Here is a 17,449-nt window from a genome sequence, read left to right on the forward strand (position 1 = left end):
CCCGAGTGTGTGCCTGAGTGAATGAATGAGTTCCTGTGTGCATGCCTGCCTGAATGAATGAATGAATGCCTGCAAGAATGGGTGAGTCTGTGAATTCGTGAACGAGCGCTGGTCTGCTGGAGTGGGTGAATGAGTGAATTAATAATTCACGGATGCCTGAGTGCATGCATTAACGAAGCAAGCACACAGGAGGGAGGAAGCAGATTGCTTTGGCCCAGCGGGAAAGAGAGGGTTAAAGAAGCCACATTCCGGGCTGGGGAAGGGGTTGCGGGGTGGTTCCTGGCACTTTCTCCTGCCTTGGGGGAGAAAATGAGACCCTTCCAGGCCAAGTGCAAACGCAGTCCTGGAGAAGGCAGATTCCTTCCTGCCTCATCCCTGAACCCACCCTTTCATTACTGTTCAGAAAGCATCCTAGGAATTCCACGCTCTACCCAACCCTCGGGAAGTCCAGGAAACACCACGAGGCGGGCTGATAGGTTTGGAGGAAGTAGATATCACCCCCTCCCACCCGCAGGAGCTGGACACCCTAACCTGTGCTGCACTCCAAGTCCTCCTCCCCCAGCTTTTGCTTCTGCGGGTCACAGCATCTTCCAGGGCGTTCTGACAAACAGTCCCAGGTCTCGTTACACCCCTAGCCTCAGGAAACTGCGTGTTGGGGTCTTCCCTCTGGTACCAAGCTTCCCTCCCCCTGGTGGGTTCTGATTGCTGACTTGTGGGCTTGGGATGGCTGGAGCACCCTGTGGCTAGAGAGCGGGGGAAGTAGGTGGGAGCCAGAGAAGCAACTGAGGGAAACTGGAGAAATGTTTGTGTCTGTTCTTTTTTCCAGTTCTCATGTTTATTTCATATTACCTGCGAGTGTACTGAGTGGTTTCAGTCATGTCTGACTCTCTGCAACCCCGTGGACTGTAGCCCGCCAGGCTCCTCTGTCCATGGGATTCTCCAGGCAAGAATACTGGAGTGGGTTGCCATGCTCTCCTCCAAGGCATCTTCCTGACCCAGGGATGGAACCCCAGTCTCCAGCACTGGCAGGCGGGGTCTTTACCACGAGCGCCATGTGGGAAGCCCTTATTTCGTAACTTCAAAAAAAAAAAAAAAATGTAAGTCTCTGTTAGAGTATAACAGATGAAGGGCTTCCCTGATGGCTCAGTGATGAAGAATCTGCCTGCCAATGCAGGAAACAACCGATGTTCGGTCCCTGGATCGGGAACATCCCCTGGAGGAGGGCATGGCAACCCACTCCAGTATTCCTGCCTGGAGAATCCCATGGGCAGAGGAGCCTGGAGGGCTACAGTCCATGGGCTCACAGAAGAGGGGGAAATGGCTTAGCATATAAACAGCAGCAACAACATGCTGTTTCAGGTGTACAGCAAGTGATTCAGTCACACATACACACGTGTCTATTTTGTTCATGGGTTGTCATTAGTTACCTATTTTATACATAGTGTAATAGCGTGTATGTGAAGTGAAAGTCGCTCAGTCGTGTCTGACTGTGACCCCATGGACTGTAGCCCACCAGGCTCCTCTGTCCACGGGATTCTTCAGGCGAGAATACTGGAGTGGGTTGCCATGCCCTCCTCCAGGGGATCTTCCTGACCCAGGGATTGAACCCCCGTTTCCTCCATGGCAGGCAGATTGTTTACCGTCTAAACCACCAGGGAAGCCCAGTGTGTAGAATCAATCTCAGTTTCACATTTTACCCCACTCTGGATTTCTGCTTTGCAAATATGTTCATCTCTGCCATTTTTCTGGATTCCACATATACGCATTAACATATGATATCTGTCTTTCTGACTTCACTCTGTATAGACCGTCTCTGGGTGCAGCCACATCTCTGCAAATGGCACAATTTCATTCCTTATTATGGCAGAGGTATTTAGTCCATCCAAAAGGAAATTAACCCTGAATATTCACTGGAAGGACTGATGCTGAAGCTGAAGCTCCAATCCTTTGGCCATCTGATGGGAAGCACTGACTCACTGGATAAGACCCTGATGCTGGAAAAGATTGGGGGCAGGAGGAGAAGGGGACGACAGAGGATGCAATGGTTGGATGGCATCACCGACTCAATGGATATGAGTTTGAGTAAACTCCAGGAGTTGGTGATGGACAGGGAGGCCTGGCGTACTGTGGTTCATGGGGTCTCAAAGAGTCGGGCACGACTGAGCGACTGAACAACAACAGCAAACAGAGCTGAAGGCGGTCAGCCACAGGCCATCCTCCCGGATCTCCGGGCAAAAGCTAGGTCCATTTTTAAACCAAGAGCAGACATCCTGCCATGGGCGCAACTGGGTTCCTTTGGGGGTGGGGGGCGCTAGCCGGGAAGCCAGGTGACCTGTGGGCGCCGTGAGCCCAAGGCGGTCTCTGCTCTCGGGTGCCTCACAAAGGATGTTTGTCTATTGCAAAACCGAGCCTGCCTTCTCCCAAGACGTTGTTTGGAGAAAATGAGTCTTTGGTTGCTACATCAGATGCAATGTTGTTAGCAAGTTACAGGGCCCTTTGTGAGACATAGTTCAAGCCCACAAGCTAGAAAAGTATGCCAACCGGCTGGATTGCTTGCCACATTTTTGTGACTAAAGCCTCGTGAGGAATCTTGAAAGGCAAGCAAGACAATGAGAACAGATTCTGCAGTATATCTATAAATGCATCCTTCTGTGTGCATCACGATTGCAATAATATATCCACATTTTAGGGCTTCCCCGGTGGGTCAGTAGTAAAGAATCCACCCGCAATGCAGACTCAGGAGACGCAGGTTCAATCCCTGGGTCGGGAAGATCCCCTGGAGGAGGGCATGGCAACGCTCCAGTCTTCTTGCCTGGAGAATCCCATGGACAGAGGAGCCTGGCAGGGTTACAGTCCATGGGGTCGCAGAGATTCAGACTCGACTGAGCGACTTTCACTTCACTGCTGTTTGCCACTCATGGTTCTAGGAGTTACAGATACATCCATGTTTTTCCAAATGTATATTCTAGTCGGGGAGGTGGGAAGAAGCCAGGCAATAAACAATTGAAAGTCACACTTTATACGGTGTTGGAAGTGGATATGGGAGACAGAGAGAGAGAACAAAAGTCTGAGCAGAGGAGGTGGGCAAGAAAGTGCCCTTGGCTACGATTGCAATGGTCTCATCTCTAATTAATGCCCCTCTGGTTTATAGCCAAAGGTGAGAGAGCCAGCTGGTGCCCCCAGCCCTCCACTCCAGTGGCAAAATGTTCTCTGCTTGTCAGTCCAACTTGTTCAGTCGCTCAGTCGTGTACGTCTCTTTGAGACCCTACAGACTGCAGCCTGCCAGGCCTCCCTGTCCATCTCCAACTCCCGGAGTTTGCTCAAACTCATGTCCATCAAGTTGGTGATGCCATCTAACCATCTCATCCTCTGTCGTCCCCTCCTCCTCCCGCCTTCAATCTTTCCCAGCATCAGGGTCTTATCCAATGAGTCAGCTCTTCCCATCAGGTGGCCAAAGGATTGGAACCTCAGCTTCAGCATCAGTCCTGCCGATGAATATTCAGGGCTGATCTCCTTTAGGATGGACTGATTGGATCTCCTTGCAGTCCAAGGTACTCTCAAGAGTCTTCTCCAACACCACGGTTCAAAAGCATCACATCCAAGCACTGCTTTTATTTTCGGCTGAGGGGAGTTTGGGGCATCTGTCCAACCATGGACCATTTATGGAGCCCCAGCTATTTGTGGACAGGCAGCTATCTTTGCCGCACACCTGTTCTAGAAGGGCGGGGAGGGAGGTGGTCAGGATAAAGGAGAGACGGCTGCAAAGCGCAGATGTGCTCACAGCTCTGCTGGATTCCGGGGAACGCGCTGCGTTTATATTTGGAACTCCTGGGGACAAGCCTCCGTTAGGAAGGCGGGGCTTGGGTGGACGCCAACCCACACCCACTGAAGCCTGTCAACACCCAGGCCCAGAATAGTACGCGATATGAAATCAGACAAGCTAATTCTACTATTCCCTCTGGAGTCTGATCTGCAAATAAGCACTCACGGGAGGGGACTGGCTCTTGGACACCTTGATCCTTTTTTCACTTTTCGCCGCATCTTCTGTGCTAGGAAATCTCGGGAGACTTTTCACCAGTGAGAGTGGGCTTCTTGTGGCTCAGACAGAACTTGCGTTTGAGCACATTGTGACTCCAAGAAAAGCAAAAGGGTTGCCCAGTGCTTAGCGATCTCTAATGGAGAGGACGCAGGTTCGATCCCTGGTCAGGGAACTAAGACGCTACATGCCGTGGAACAACCAGACGGCCCGAGTGCCACAGCTGGAGAAAGGCTGAGCACTGCAACAAAGACTCACAGCAGCCAAAAGTTGAAAAAATATATATTTTTTAATTTCAAAGAAACAAAGCAGAAAAGGCACTGAATTACCCCACCAAGATTAACGCTTATTCTAAAACCACATGGCAGGTGGTGACTGTTTCCAGATGTATGGGCTTCCCAGGTGGCTCCGCGGTAAAGAATTTGCCTGCAATGTAGGAGACTCAGGAGACACAGGTTCGATCCCTGGGTCGGGATGATCCCCTGGAGGAGGAAACGGCAACCCACTCCAGTATTCTTGCCTGGAGAATCTCATGGACAGAGGAACCTGGCGGGCTACAGTCCATGGGGTCTCAAAGAGTCGAACACGACTGAATGGCTAATACTTTCACTTTCAAAGGAGTTTTTATAAGAAGCCAGACGGTTAATGCTGTTTGCAGTGAAATGGATGGGCCTAGAGAGTGTCATGCTGAGTGACGTGAGTCAGACAGAGAAGGAGAAATAGCATATGACATCCCTTACACGTGGAATCTGAAAAGATACGATACAAATGAACTTACTTAGAAAACAGAAACAGACTCAGAGACAGAGAGTGAACTTATGGTTGAGGCGTGGTAAGGATGGGGAAAGGGATAGTCAGGGAGTTTGGGGTGGACATGGACACACTGCTGTATTTAACATGGAGAACCAGCAAGGACCTGCTGGACAGCACAGGGAACTCTGCTCAATTTCATGTGGCAGCCTGGATGGGAGGGGAGTTTGGGGAGAATGGATACATGTATATGTATATAGTTGAGTCTCTTTGCTGTCCGCCTGAAACTATCACAACATTGTTTGTTAATTAGCTATACTCTAATACAAAAGTTTTTTTTAAAAAATAATGAAGCTAATGTTTTTTTTGGGGGGGGGATAAAAGAAGCTAGAGGGTACAAAGAAACAGAGAATTAAACAACAAAATGTTAAGAAACATTTGCTGAAAGTAAAGATAATTCTGCTACACATGGTGGCTCCTTCAATGTGAAATACTGAAGATGCTGGAAATCTTGAACGTGGATCACAAGAAATTTAAAGGAAATTGACTTCTGAGCACAGATAAAGGAGTCCTCCAAACCTACGCAAGAAACAGCCACCAAATCTACACTAAATTACCCGAAGGAAGATAAAAGAACAGATGCACGCACATATCCTCTGAAACAGTCCTCAAAATGAACAAGACCCGCGGCAGTCAGAAGAAAACACAATTTGGAAGTGAGATTCTATCACGTCAGCAGAAACATATGGTCACTAAGACAGCTGCTCTGTCCCAGATATATACGTGTGTATACAATGTGCTGTCACAGAATATTCAATGTCTAGTGGATTTTCCGTGAAAGAAAGAGGAAAGTCTCGCCAGAGCCACTGTATGGATCAACTGTGCTCGTGGCATGCCACACGCCTACAGAATCCAAGCAAAAATACTCACAGAAAAATTCACAAAGAACTCTTCCCCCCAGCTTTACTGAGACATAATCTACACGTAGCATTGTAGAAGGTTAAGGTGTACATTGGGACGATGATACATTTCAGTGGGACGAGGATACATTTCAGTGGGATGATGATACATTTCAGTGGGATGACCATCGCAGCTATGCTTCAGTGGGATGACCGTGGCGGCTACTTTTCAGTGGGATGATCACGGTAGCCTTGTCTGACACCTCCACCGTGTGACATAATTCTTTCTTTCTGAGGTGAGACTATTTAAAATCTTTCAAAATATAGGATACAGTTCCTTGGTGGCTCCAGGGGTAAAGAATCCGCCTGCCCATGCAGGAGACTGCAGTTCAAATCCCTGGGTTGGGAAGATCCCCTGGAGAAGGAGATGGCAGCCCACTCCAGTGTTCTTGCCTGGAAATTTCAATGGACTGGGGCCCCTGGAGGGCTACAACCCATGGGGCTGCAAAGAGCTGCACACAACTTAGCGGCTGAACAACCACAGCCTCACCACTGTTTTGGAAGACAGATGCCAAAAGTCAGTTTCCTTGAAACTTCTTGTGATCCACGTTCAAGATTTCCAAAACACTCGTTTTTCAGATGAGATGACGGACACCCAGAGAGGTTGCCCAACTTGCCTAGGGTCACACAGCTTGACCTGGAGAAGCCAGACTGTGATCTCACGCTTTGGGCCTGAGTCCAGAGTTTAATCATGCCTGGCTTCCCGTACCACCTGTACAGACAAGCTAGATGCATTCCTCATTCTCGCGTTTAAATTAGGAAAAAAAAAAAAACCCTCACCACTATGTACCCCAAATATATTCATCTCTGTATGACTTTTTAAGGATGCCTTTAACAGAATCCCACAAACTGGGCAGATGAAATAAGAAATATGTATCTTCTCCCAGTTTCAGAGTCTGGAAGTCCAAGTCCAAGGGATGGGCAGGCGGGCCCGCCCTCTGAAGGTTATACGGGGCTCTGTCCCGGCTTGCGATAGCTCTTTACCTTGTGGCTGGGCTGCTCCAAGCCACTCAGGTTCCTTTCCTGGTGTCTCTCTGTGTGTATCTGAATTTCCCCTCTTATAAAGACACAGCTCATATTGCCTCAGAAGCCATCCTCCTGTTCTGACTCATTGTCTTAACTGATCACAACTGTCCCCGATCTTTTGACACATAAGGTTCCACTCTGAGATGCCAAGGGTCAGGACATCAGTGCATGAATTTTGATACCTGTGTGTGTGTGTGTGTGTGTATGAGAGAGAGAGAGACTTGCTTTCCCCGCATTAGGAGCTGGAGGCGGGTCAGCAGCCTTGCATACAGTGGTTTATCCTTGGAGAAACGGTGTTCTCTTCTCTCTTCTGTTTCACTGTAGCTGGTTTACAATGCTGTGTTCGTTTCCGGTGTCGTCTTCCCTGGTGGCTCAGTTGGTAAACAATCAAATGCCAATGCAGGAGACCCAGGTTCCATCACTGATCAGGAAGATCCCCCGGAGGAGGGCGTGGCAACCCACTCCAGTATTCTTGCCTGGGGAATCCCATGGACAGAGGAGCATGGTGGGCTACGTACGGTCCCTGAGGTCACAAAGAGCCCGATATGACTGACCGACTGACACATAAGGCAATTTCAGTTATTCATGGAGATATACATATATTCTTTTCCAGTATCATTTATTACCACATTTTGAGTAGAGTTCCCTGTGCTATCAAGTAAGACCTTGCTGTTTATCTATTCTACATATGGTATCGCGTATCTCTTCATCCCAAACTCCTAATTTATGCCTCCACGCTCTCCCCTTTGGTGACCAGGAGTTCGTTTTGTATGTCCATGAGTCTATCCCTGTTTTGTAAATAAGTTCATTTGTATCCGTTTTCTTAGATTCCACACGTCAGCGATATCATAGGGTATTTTGTGTTCTGCAGACTTACTTCACTTGTGGCAATACTCTCCAGGCCCACCCATGTTGCTGCAAATGCCATGGGTTCATTCTTGTTCACGGCCGAGTAATATTCCATCTGTACACACGTACCACATCGTCTTGAGCCATTCCTCCATCGATGGGCTCTTAGGCGTCCCATGCCTTGGTTACTGGAGATACTGCTGCAGTGAACACCGGGGTGCAGGTATCTAAGGGGGAGCACCCACACATGAATATCTAGGATTTCCGTGCATCATCTTTCTGCGTTCCAGACTCTAATGACCATCTTCCTCTCTGGTTCCGATACTCAAACCCTAAACGTTCTATCAGCGTTGATCTCAGTCCATCAGACTACACTAGTCTGCCCAAACTACCCATTCTCTCCTCTCCCCTAAAGAATGACTGAAACCCAAGCAAGCAGCTGGTCTACTTTTTAGATGCTGAGGGTAGACAGTTAGTCCAGGACAAAGAAAAGTATACACCAAGCAAAGCGCTGACATTGTGTTAAGAACTGGTACCCACAGAGGATCCAAGACCAAAAATAATACAAAAAGGTCTCGACATTTCAAAATCTCTATCCCACGTTCTGAAAAAAAAAAAAAAAAAGTAGAAACCATACAATTTCATGGCAAAAAAAAACACAAAAACCAAGCAAAAAAAAAAAAAAAACCACCCCAAGATCTCTCCCCAAGCAGGTTTCCACATCATGGGCCTTGCACTTAAATTTCCAGAAATCCAGCCTCATCCTCTGCAGGTGATAATACTTTTGTGAGCTGAGATAAAGTTAAATGCTGCCCCTAGGGTAGAAACACATTCATTCCTGATTCACAGGGGGTGGTGAACTGGTCCGGATTCCTGACGTTAACTAAAGGTGCTGAGTTTCCCTGATGGCTCAAATGGTAAAGCATATGCCTGCAAAGCGGGAGACCCAGGCTGGATCCCTGGGTCAGGAAAGATCCCCTGGAGGAGGGCATGGTAACCTACTCCAGGATTCTCACCCGGATAATCCCCATGGACAGAGCAGCCTGGTGGGCTACAGTCCAGGGGGTCGCAAAGAGTCAGTTGCCACTGAGAGACTAACACTTTCACTTTTGCAAGGAAGCTGTAGCATGAGCTAAGCTTGTCTCCCCAGCTTGCTAGAAACCCAAGCAGCATCCATCCTTTGGAAGTCCTCCACGGCAGCCCCACCCGAGACCCCCAGCTATTCTCCTGGCTCCTGTGTTCTCTGACCACGTCAGTGGCCCGTGGTCTCAGCAGGACATACTCCAGAGCTCAGACCAGAGTCGGAACCTCTCAGCCCGCATGGCTGATGGAACCCACAGATCAAGCAATCTCTTTACAATCCAAGATCCAGCTGTCCACCTCGTTCCCATGGGTGTATCTGAGGAATTAGGAACCCCCTTCTTTGTGGGGCAGCACGTCTATTGCAAACAGAAGAGAAGACCCTCCAGGGCAGCGAGTGAAGCCAAGAATGAAAAGGAACGTTCCACAGAATCGACAGGGTTGTCATCTGAAGAGAGGTTTTCTCAGAGTGGTGGGTGGATTTTGAAGACCTCAGATGGTCCGTGGTTCTGCAAGGAAACATTGAAAGCAAGACGTCATACTTATAAAAAAAAAAAACAACAAACCATACACACACTTCAGTGGACTGATCTTCAAGCACTGTTAATTTTTTTCACTGTACAGGCGGCAGAGGATGAGATGGTTGGATGGCATCACTGACTCAATGGACATGAGTCTCAGTAAACTCTGGGAGTTGGTGATGGACAGGGAAGCCTGGCATGCTGCAGCCCACGGGGTCGCAAAGAGTCGGACACAACTGAGTGACTCAACAACAACATCTGTGATGAGGCATGTGGTCCAGAATGTAAGTGGTTTTATTTTTTTCAGAAACTCTTGCTTCCCCCCTCCCAAACTTTCAGGCTGGGGTGTTGTATAGACCAAGGCGCTTCCTGGCCAGGGTGTAAGTCAAAACCACCCAACCACCAGCAGAGGGAGGCAGAGGGCAGCTACTGAGATGTTGAAGTTTCCCAAATCCAGAACAAAAACACGATTGGTATAGACTTCTGTTTCATAGCTTCCCTCAGGGGCAGTGGAAACCTCACTCTGGCAAAACCCAGATAGATCCCGACATGAGTGGTCTCAGGACCAAAGCTTGAGAGAATCTAGATTAACGTCTGAGCTGTTGCTTCTTCTGCAAGAAAGCGTCTCTGCCCCAGCCACCTCTTTAGCGATGTCTCTAGGAATTTCCTGGATCAGCAGCCAGGATCTCTGCTCCCAAGGGCAGCTCCCTGCGCTTGTAATTCTGCAAACCCAGGAGCTTGGACCCAAAGTTGAAGCAGAAGCCCTACCTCGCACCCCACCACCCCCTGCATAAACTCGTTTCCCTGGAGGTCGTGTGTGTGTGCGGGGTCGTTCAGTAACGTCTGACTCTTTGCGACCCCGTGGACTGCAGCCCAGCAGGCTCCTCTGTCCATGAGGTTTTCCAGGCAAGGAGACTGGAGTGGGTTCCCGTTTAGCTGGTTCTTTTTAATCCCCTCCCCTCCGTCTAACCGCTGCCCTCTACCATCTCCCCACTGGGAACGACTAACTTGTTGTCTGTATCTGTGAGTCTGCCTCTTTTTCATTCATTCACGTATCTATATATCTTTTTAAAATCGGGCTTTACCAGTTAAGGCAGACACAATTGGGGGCGGGGGCGGGGGCGGGGGCGGGGGCGGGGGGAGGACTTGCCGTTTGTCCTGAGAGAGTTTCTCCTCTGGTTATAGTACCTGACCGCCAGCCCGATCAGCGTCACCACCACCATGGAGACGATGGGAGATACAATTTTCGCTATCATGTTGCCTGTGGGAATGCAAGGGAACAAGACGGTCTCAGGAAAAACAGCGCCAGCGTGTATTCCCAGCAACTCCCCACTCACCTCCGCCCCTGGCCCTCCCCGCCCTCCTATTCACGGGAAAAAGATGGAATTCATCGAAGAAGCCCAAGGGAGGCATCCTGCTTTATGTAAGGGGCACTTACTAACCACATCTGATCAGTCTGGGGCATCCAACGGTTTTGTACAGAAAATATATATATATTTAATTTAATGGGTGTGTTTGGATGAATTTGTATCTTTGGGGACAGAAAAGCTTGACTCATGTTCTTCAGTCGCTCAGTCATATCCGACTCTGTGTGACCATGGACCGCAGCATGCAAGGCCTCCCTGTCCATCACCATCTCCCAGAGTTTGCTCAGACTCATGTCCATTGAGTGGGTGATGCCACCCAACCATCTCATCCTGTGTCGTCCCGTTCTCCTCCTGCCTTCCATCTTTCCCAGCATCAGGGTCTTTTCCAGTGAGTCAGCTCTTCGCATCAAGTGGCCAAAGTATTGGAGTTTCAGCTTCAACATCAGTCTTTCCAATGAATATTCAGGACTGATTTCCTTTAGGATGGACTGGTTGGGTCTCCTTACAGTCCAGGGAAATGCGTGTAGAAAGTTCAGAGCAGCCCAGGGGTCACCCGGTCAGTTACCCCTGTAGCCCCCACATCCGTTCCATTCCATACTCTGGCCCCACAGATAATACAGTTCCTGGGGCTCCGTTCAGTCAAAGCTAGCACAACACCTCTGTCTCCTGTCCTGCCCGACGCCCACACATCCGTAGACTGTACCTTGGAGATGTCCCATCCAGGAGCAGTCATTCTGTCTTCCAGCCCACCCCAATCTTGGGTGAGTCCTCTGTCCTGGCGAAAGTGAAAAAGTCTTAGCCGCTTCATTTGTGTCCAACTCTCTGTGACCCCACGGACTGTAGCCCCACCAGGCTTCCTCTGTCCATGGGATTCTCCAGGCCAGAATACTGGAGTGGGTAGCCTTTCCCTTCTCCAACGGATCTTCCCAACAATGGAATCAAACCAGGGTCTCCTGCATTGCAGACAGATTCTTTACCAGCTAAGCCACCAGGGAAGACTGAGAATACCGGAGTGGGTAGCCCTTCCATTCTCCAGGGAATCTTCCCAACTCAGGAATCGAACTCTGGTCTCCTGTATTGCAGGCGGATTCTTTACCAACTGAGCTATCAGGGAAGCCCCCTGTCTTGCCACGGACTCCATGAATCTGTGTGTCAGACCTGAATCTTGTCTGGGGAGCACCTCTCCTCCCCTACCTCCAGTCCACGAGAAGGAAAGCATCCGTGGCCTTCACAAACGTCCCGTAAACACCCAGGCCCCCGGGGAAACGGCAATACGTCCTGCAAACGGCAATACCATGGCCCCGCCCGGGTCCTGGGCCTGATGGGTTAGAAAGACAGCTCTGTCCCTTCTTTCTCCCCCAAAGCCTTGGGGTCGGCCGTGCGGCTCCAGCATCGCCCTGCACTCGTGTCAGCCTCCAGATCCCCAAGAGGCTGGCCTCCGCCGTCCCAGCGACACACGGCATACCCTCGCTGGCCGGACCCCAGGCCTGCCCCGCGGACCCGTGACGGGGCGGGCGGGGCCCCGCTGGGGGCTTCTCAGGGAGTGAAGGCCGTGTTTGCTCTGCTGCTCTCCTTTGAGGCTTGAGGTCAGCTGTGGTCAACGAAACGGGCACCGGCGGTGGGCAGCAGGAGCTCCAAGCACCGCAGCCGCCCTCGCAGAGCCTCAGGCGTCTTTCAGCTCCAAGTCGGTCCCCAGAGCATCAGGCATCTTGCAGCTCCAAGTCGGTCGCCAGAGCCCCAGACATCTTTCAGCTCCAAGTTGGTCCCCACAGCCCCAGGCATCTTTCAGCTCTGAGTCGGTCCCCAGAGTATCAGGCATCTTGCAGCTCTGAGTCGGTCCCCAGAGCATCAGGCATCTTGCAGCTCTGAGTCGGTCCCCAGACCCCCAGACATCTTTCAGCTCCAAGTCGGTCCCCAGACCCCCAGACATCTTTCAGCTCCAAGTTGGTCCCCAGAGCATCAGGCATCTTGCAGCTCCGAGTCAGTCCCCAGAGCATCAGGCATCTTGCAGCTCCGAGTCAGTCCCCACGTCTCCTTCTCTGACCCCCGTGGGACAGACCCCGCCTGGAAGGAGCTTCTGCACGCCCACACACAGAGAGAAGGTGGTCCCTGAAAGCCCTCCGTGGAAACAATACCTCGCCTGCCCGGGCCCCTCTGCAGCCACATGGGGAGCCCGCCCCTCAGAAGGCCGGGAGCCCCACCCCCGGGCCGTACCTTGCTGGTTGCCGGCTGTGGAGTGGCCGGCTCCACCTGGAAGGGGACAAGCGCACAGTCACATGGTATTCGGAAGAGCTGGTCACGGGCTGCCTGCTGCTGGGAGGCGGGCATTACACGTCCAAGCAGGGGAGGGGACGGGGGTGAGGCTGTCACCTCAGGGTGTAGGGATACACACAAAGACGTGCACAAGAAGCATGCGCACACACCCATATACACACACGCGCACACACACACACCCATATACACACATGCACACACACACACCCACATACACACACGCACACACACACCCACACCCATATACACACATGCACACACACACCCACACCCACACCCATATATACACATGCACACACACCCATATACACACACGTGCACACACACACACCCATATACACACATGCACACACACACACCCATATACACACACGCACACACACACCCACACCCACATACACACATGCACACACACACACACCCATATACACACATGCACACACACACACCCATATATGCACACACACACCCCCATATACACACATGCACACACACACACCCATATACACACACGCGCACACACACCCATATACACACATGCACACATGCACACACACCCACACACCCACCCCCATATACACACACGCGCACACACACACACACCCATATACACACACGCGCACACACACACCGATATACACACACGCGCACACACACCGATATACACACATGCACACACACACCCATATACACACACGTGCACACACACCCATATACACACACGCGCACACACACACCCATATACACACATGCGCACACACACACACCCATATACACACATGTGCACACACACATCCCACACACACAGTACACACCCATATACACATATGTGCACAAACATCCCCACACACACACACAATATCCCCCACACACAACACACACCCATATACACATGTGTGCACAAACATCCCCACACACACACCCATATACACACATGCACACACATACACACACACACAACACACACCCATATACATGTGTGTTCATACATGCAACACACATACATCCCATACACACACACACACAACGCATTGACACACCCATATGCACGAATGTACATACATGCAACACCACACACAACACAACACACACCCATATACACACATGCACACACAACCCACATACAGCACACACTTATACACACATGCACACACAACCCACATACACACACCACACCCATATACACACATGTACATACACTCAACACACACAACACCCCACAACACACATCCATATGCATACACGTACACACAGCCCACACACATGAACATACATGCAAACCCCCACACATACATGCACACACACAAAACACACCACCACACATGCAACAACCCACATACAGACAGACACGCACATACAACACACGGACACACCCATATGCATACACGCACATCTGCGTATACACATATGCACACATGTACAACACAAGCACACGTCCACACACACACATCGGCACAGCCATGTGTGCACACAGGCAGGCGTGCACACTAGCATCACAGGCACTGTGCCTGTGTGGACATGACCGTGGACACACACGTGCATATCTCCACATGTGCGCAGTACACGCCCACACATGTACACATGAAGACACAAGAGCTGCACATATTTCCACATGCACACATCCGCCCTGACCCACACACCCACAGCACACACACAGGCACGTGTGTCTCAAACTCATACTCACATATGCACAGACACACAGCATGAAGGCACATGTGAACGTATGTCCACATTTATAAAAGCAAGCGCCCTCCCAGCCACACGCACACACATGCATGTGCAGGGACACACACATGCCACACGCGTGTGCACAGGCAGTAACATGTGTGAGCGAGCCTTCATTTCTTGGATGGATTGCGACCCGTGTCCCATGCAAACCCCTCCCCAGCTTCGGTGCGCAGTGAGGACGCCGATCAGAAACCCAGGCGGTCAGGCAGCGCCCACGCGGGGGTTAGCTCCTCAGCAGGAGAGCTTCTCCTGCTTTGGCTTTTATGAAAGACCTCCTTTACCATAATTAATGCCAGGGAAGCGGAGTCTGTTGCGCCCTCCTTGCCCTGCAGGAAAGAAAGGCCACGTGAAGAGGAAGGGAAGGCCCAGAAATGCCGGAGACATCGCCAAAGGAAGTTTCAAGAAAGACAGGACCCTGAACCAGAGGCTGTGACATCCGGGCAAAAGCCCCACCCGGATCTTCCCCAGCCAGAAGAAGAGACAAGCATATCCCGGGACATTCGCTGGCCGCACCGAGTCGGGCTGAGCTCACCTTGCAAGTTCAGCAGGTCTGCTAATGCCAGGGGCACGCTGACCCCCAGCTGCGAGAGAGGGGGCTTGCCTGAGCTCAAAACCCCACTTCCTGGCGCTGCCAGGGAAAAGTCCAGTCCCCAAGGCCAGGAAGCATGCCCCACAGGCAGCAGACAGTCATCTCAGCGACTGAGAAATAAAGGACCTTTCTCCACACCTTCTTCTGTCCAGAGGGCAATTTGTTTGTTTGTTTGTTTTTTCGTGTTTTTGGCTGCATGCAGGATATGCAGGATGTTAATTCCCTGACCAGGCACTGATCTCAGATCCTGCCAGTGAGAGCCCACCATCCTAATGACTGGATCACCAGGGAAGTCCCCAGGGAGTAATTTTTAAAAAGCGATTCCCTGGGCACTCAACATGGTAAAGAATCCGCCTGCAATTGCGGGAGACCCGGGTTCAATCCCTGGGTCAGAAAGATTCCCCTGGAGGAGGGCATGGCAACCCACTCCAGTATTCTTGAGGGCATGGCAACCCACTCCAGTATTCTTGCCTGGAGAATCCCACGGACAGAGGAGCCTGGAGGGCTACAGTCCACTGGGCCGCAAAGAGTCAGAGACGACTTAGCGACTAAACAGCACCAATATCTACATTGACAAAGTATCACATGACTACTTTGTACAAGGTTTCATGGGGATTCTATCTCAGTTTAGAAACATGGATCCAGTGCCTTTTGCTCTTCTGGCTCAATTAGCTCACAAGTTCACTTTACAGCACCAGAGACCCTCTGGAGATTTCTAGATCCACCCCTCGCTTTGAGAAAAGCTCAGTATAGACAAGAATGGAGTTTATCCCAGGGTAAATTCCTTTCTTTCTTGGCATGATATACTATCTACATAAAGAATCCACAATTCCTGGGCTGTTCTCTGCTAATGAGCTTGTTGCCCGGGGCTCTGTGTCTTGTTTCCTGGACAGAGGGGTGTGGGGTCAGCCCCTGGACACCTGGATGAAACCAAGCTGATGGTCAGCAGTGAAGCGGCCCACACCCAAGACCCAGGAGGAAGCTCTAATGGGAGCCCCGGAAAAGCCCACCCAGCCCCGCCAGCCCCACGGGCCCCAGTGCTGCATGAAGCGAGCCTGTTACCGTAGCCGTCGTGCCCCGGCTGGAACCCGCCACCGCCGCCTCCTGCAGGAGAGAAGAGGGATATGACAGCCATTCACAGCGTGGACCTTGGGGTCCAGCAGGCATCCGCCCGGCTGGCACCAAAGCCGGACCCAATAGTCACCCCCAAAAGAGTGCTTGCTGTCCAGTGGCTCAGTCGTGTCCAACTCTTTGCAACCCCATGGACCGCAGCACGCCAGGCTTCCCTGTCCATCACCAACTCCTGGAGCTTGCTCAAACTCATGTCCATCGAGTCGGTGATGCCATCCAACCACCTCATCCCCTGTCACCCCCTTCTCCTCCTGCCCTCAATCTCTCCCAGCATCAGGGTCTTGTCCAGTGAGTCGTCTGGAGCCCTATATAGTGGAAAACCTCAGGATCTTCCAGAAAATGCTCTAAGGAGTCCCTCCCCCAGAGGCATGGCTTCTGGATGGAAAAACTCATGCCACAGAGAGCCCTTCAGAAAGCTGTGTGTTTTCAGAGATTACGCATGCCCCCCCATGCCCATCTAGGACTTCAAAGTGACACAGGCTTACCCCCACCTCAAGGGACCGAGGTCTATCATGCTAGACGTCAAGTGGATCACATTAAACATACATTTTTGGGGGGGAAGATACACAGAGACACTTCTGCAAAGGTTGGTATAGACACAACATCTGTGTAAAGATAGGTGTGTGTGCGTGACAGGCACTCATTCGTGTCCGACTCTCTGTGACCCCGTGGACTACAGCCTGGTAGGCTCCTCAGTCCGTGGGATTCTCCAGGCAAGAATCCTGGAGTGGGTTGTCATGTCGTCGTCCAGGGGATCTTCCCGACCCAGGGATGGAACTCAGGTCTACTGCACTGCAGGCGGATTCTCTACTCCTGAGCCCCCTGGGAAGCCCAAAGATAGCAACTTAGGAGTGTAGCTAGATATAGATACAAATACAGATATGGATGCAGGTAGAGGAGTAGACAGATATCGATATACAAATAGGTACAGATATAGATATATAGGTGGGCTTCCTTGATAGCTCAGTTGGTAAAGGATCCGCCTGCAATGCAGGAGACCCCGGTTTGATTCTTTCAGGAAGATCTGCTGGAGAAGGGATAGCCTTCCCACTCCAGTATTCTTGGGCTTCCCTGGTGGCTCAGCTGGTGAAGAATCTGCCCGCAATGCGGGAGACCTGGGTTGGATCCCTGGATTGGGA

At 51.0% G+C, this 17,449-nt stretch overlaps 1 protein-coding gene across 3 annotated transcripts in view; it reads right to left on the reverse strand.

Moving 5' to 3' along the window:
• Nucleotides 1-4,306: 4,306 nt before the first annotated feature.
• The window catches only part of XG (Xg glycoprotein (Xg blood group)), a 28,961-nt gene continuing 15,818 nt past the window's right edge, over nucleotides 4,307-17,449 (reverse strand). For 2 of the 3 annotated variants that reach the window (XM_061408264.1, XM_061408262.1), the window contains 5 exons: nucleotides 16,242-16,283; nucleotides 14,872-14,916; nucleotides 12,803-12,838; nucleotides 10,372-10,482; nucleotides 4,307-9,209 (listed from right to left, as the gene is read on the reverse strand). In XM_061408264.1, the coding sequence (XP_061264248.1) occupies nucleotides 9,193-9,209; nucleotides 10,372-10,482; nucleotides 12,803-12,838; nucleotides 14,872-14,916; nucleotides 16,242-16,283 (251 nt within the window). In that variant the 3' untranslated portion in view covers nucleotides 4,307-9,192. The remainder of the gene's footprint in view (nucleotides 9,210-10,371; nucleotides 10,483-12,802; nucleotides 12,839-14,871; nucleotides 14,917-16,241; nucleotides 16,284-17,449) is intronic. The other variant, XM_061408263.1, reaches the window with a different exon arrangement.

Source organism: Bos javanicus, chromosome X (assembly GCF_032452875.1).
Source record: "Bos javanicus breed banteng chromosome X, ARS-OSU_banteng_1.0, whole genome shotgun sequence".
NCBI lineage: Eukaryota > Metazoa > Chordata > Mammalia > Artiodactyla > Bovidae > Bos > Bos javanicus.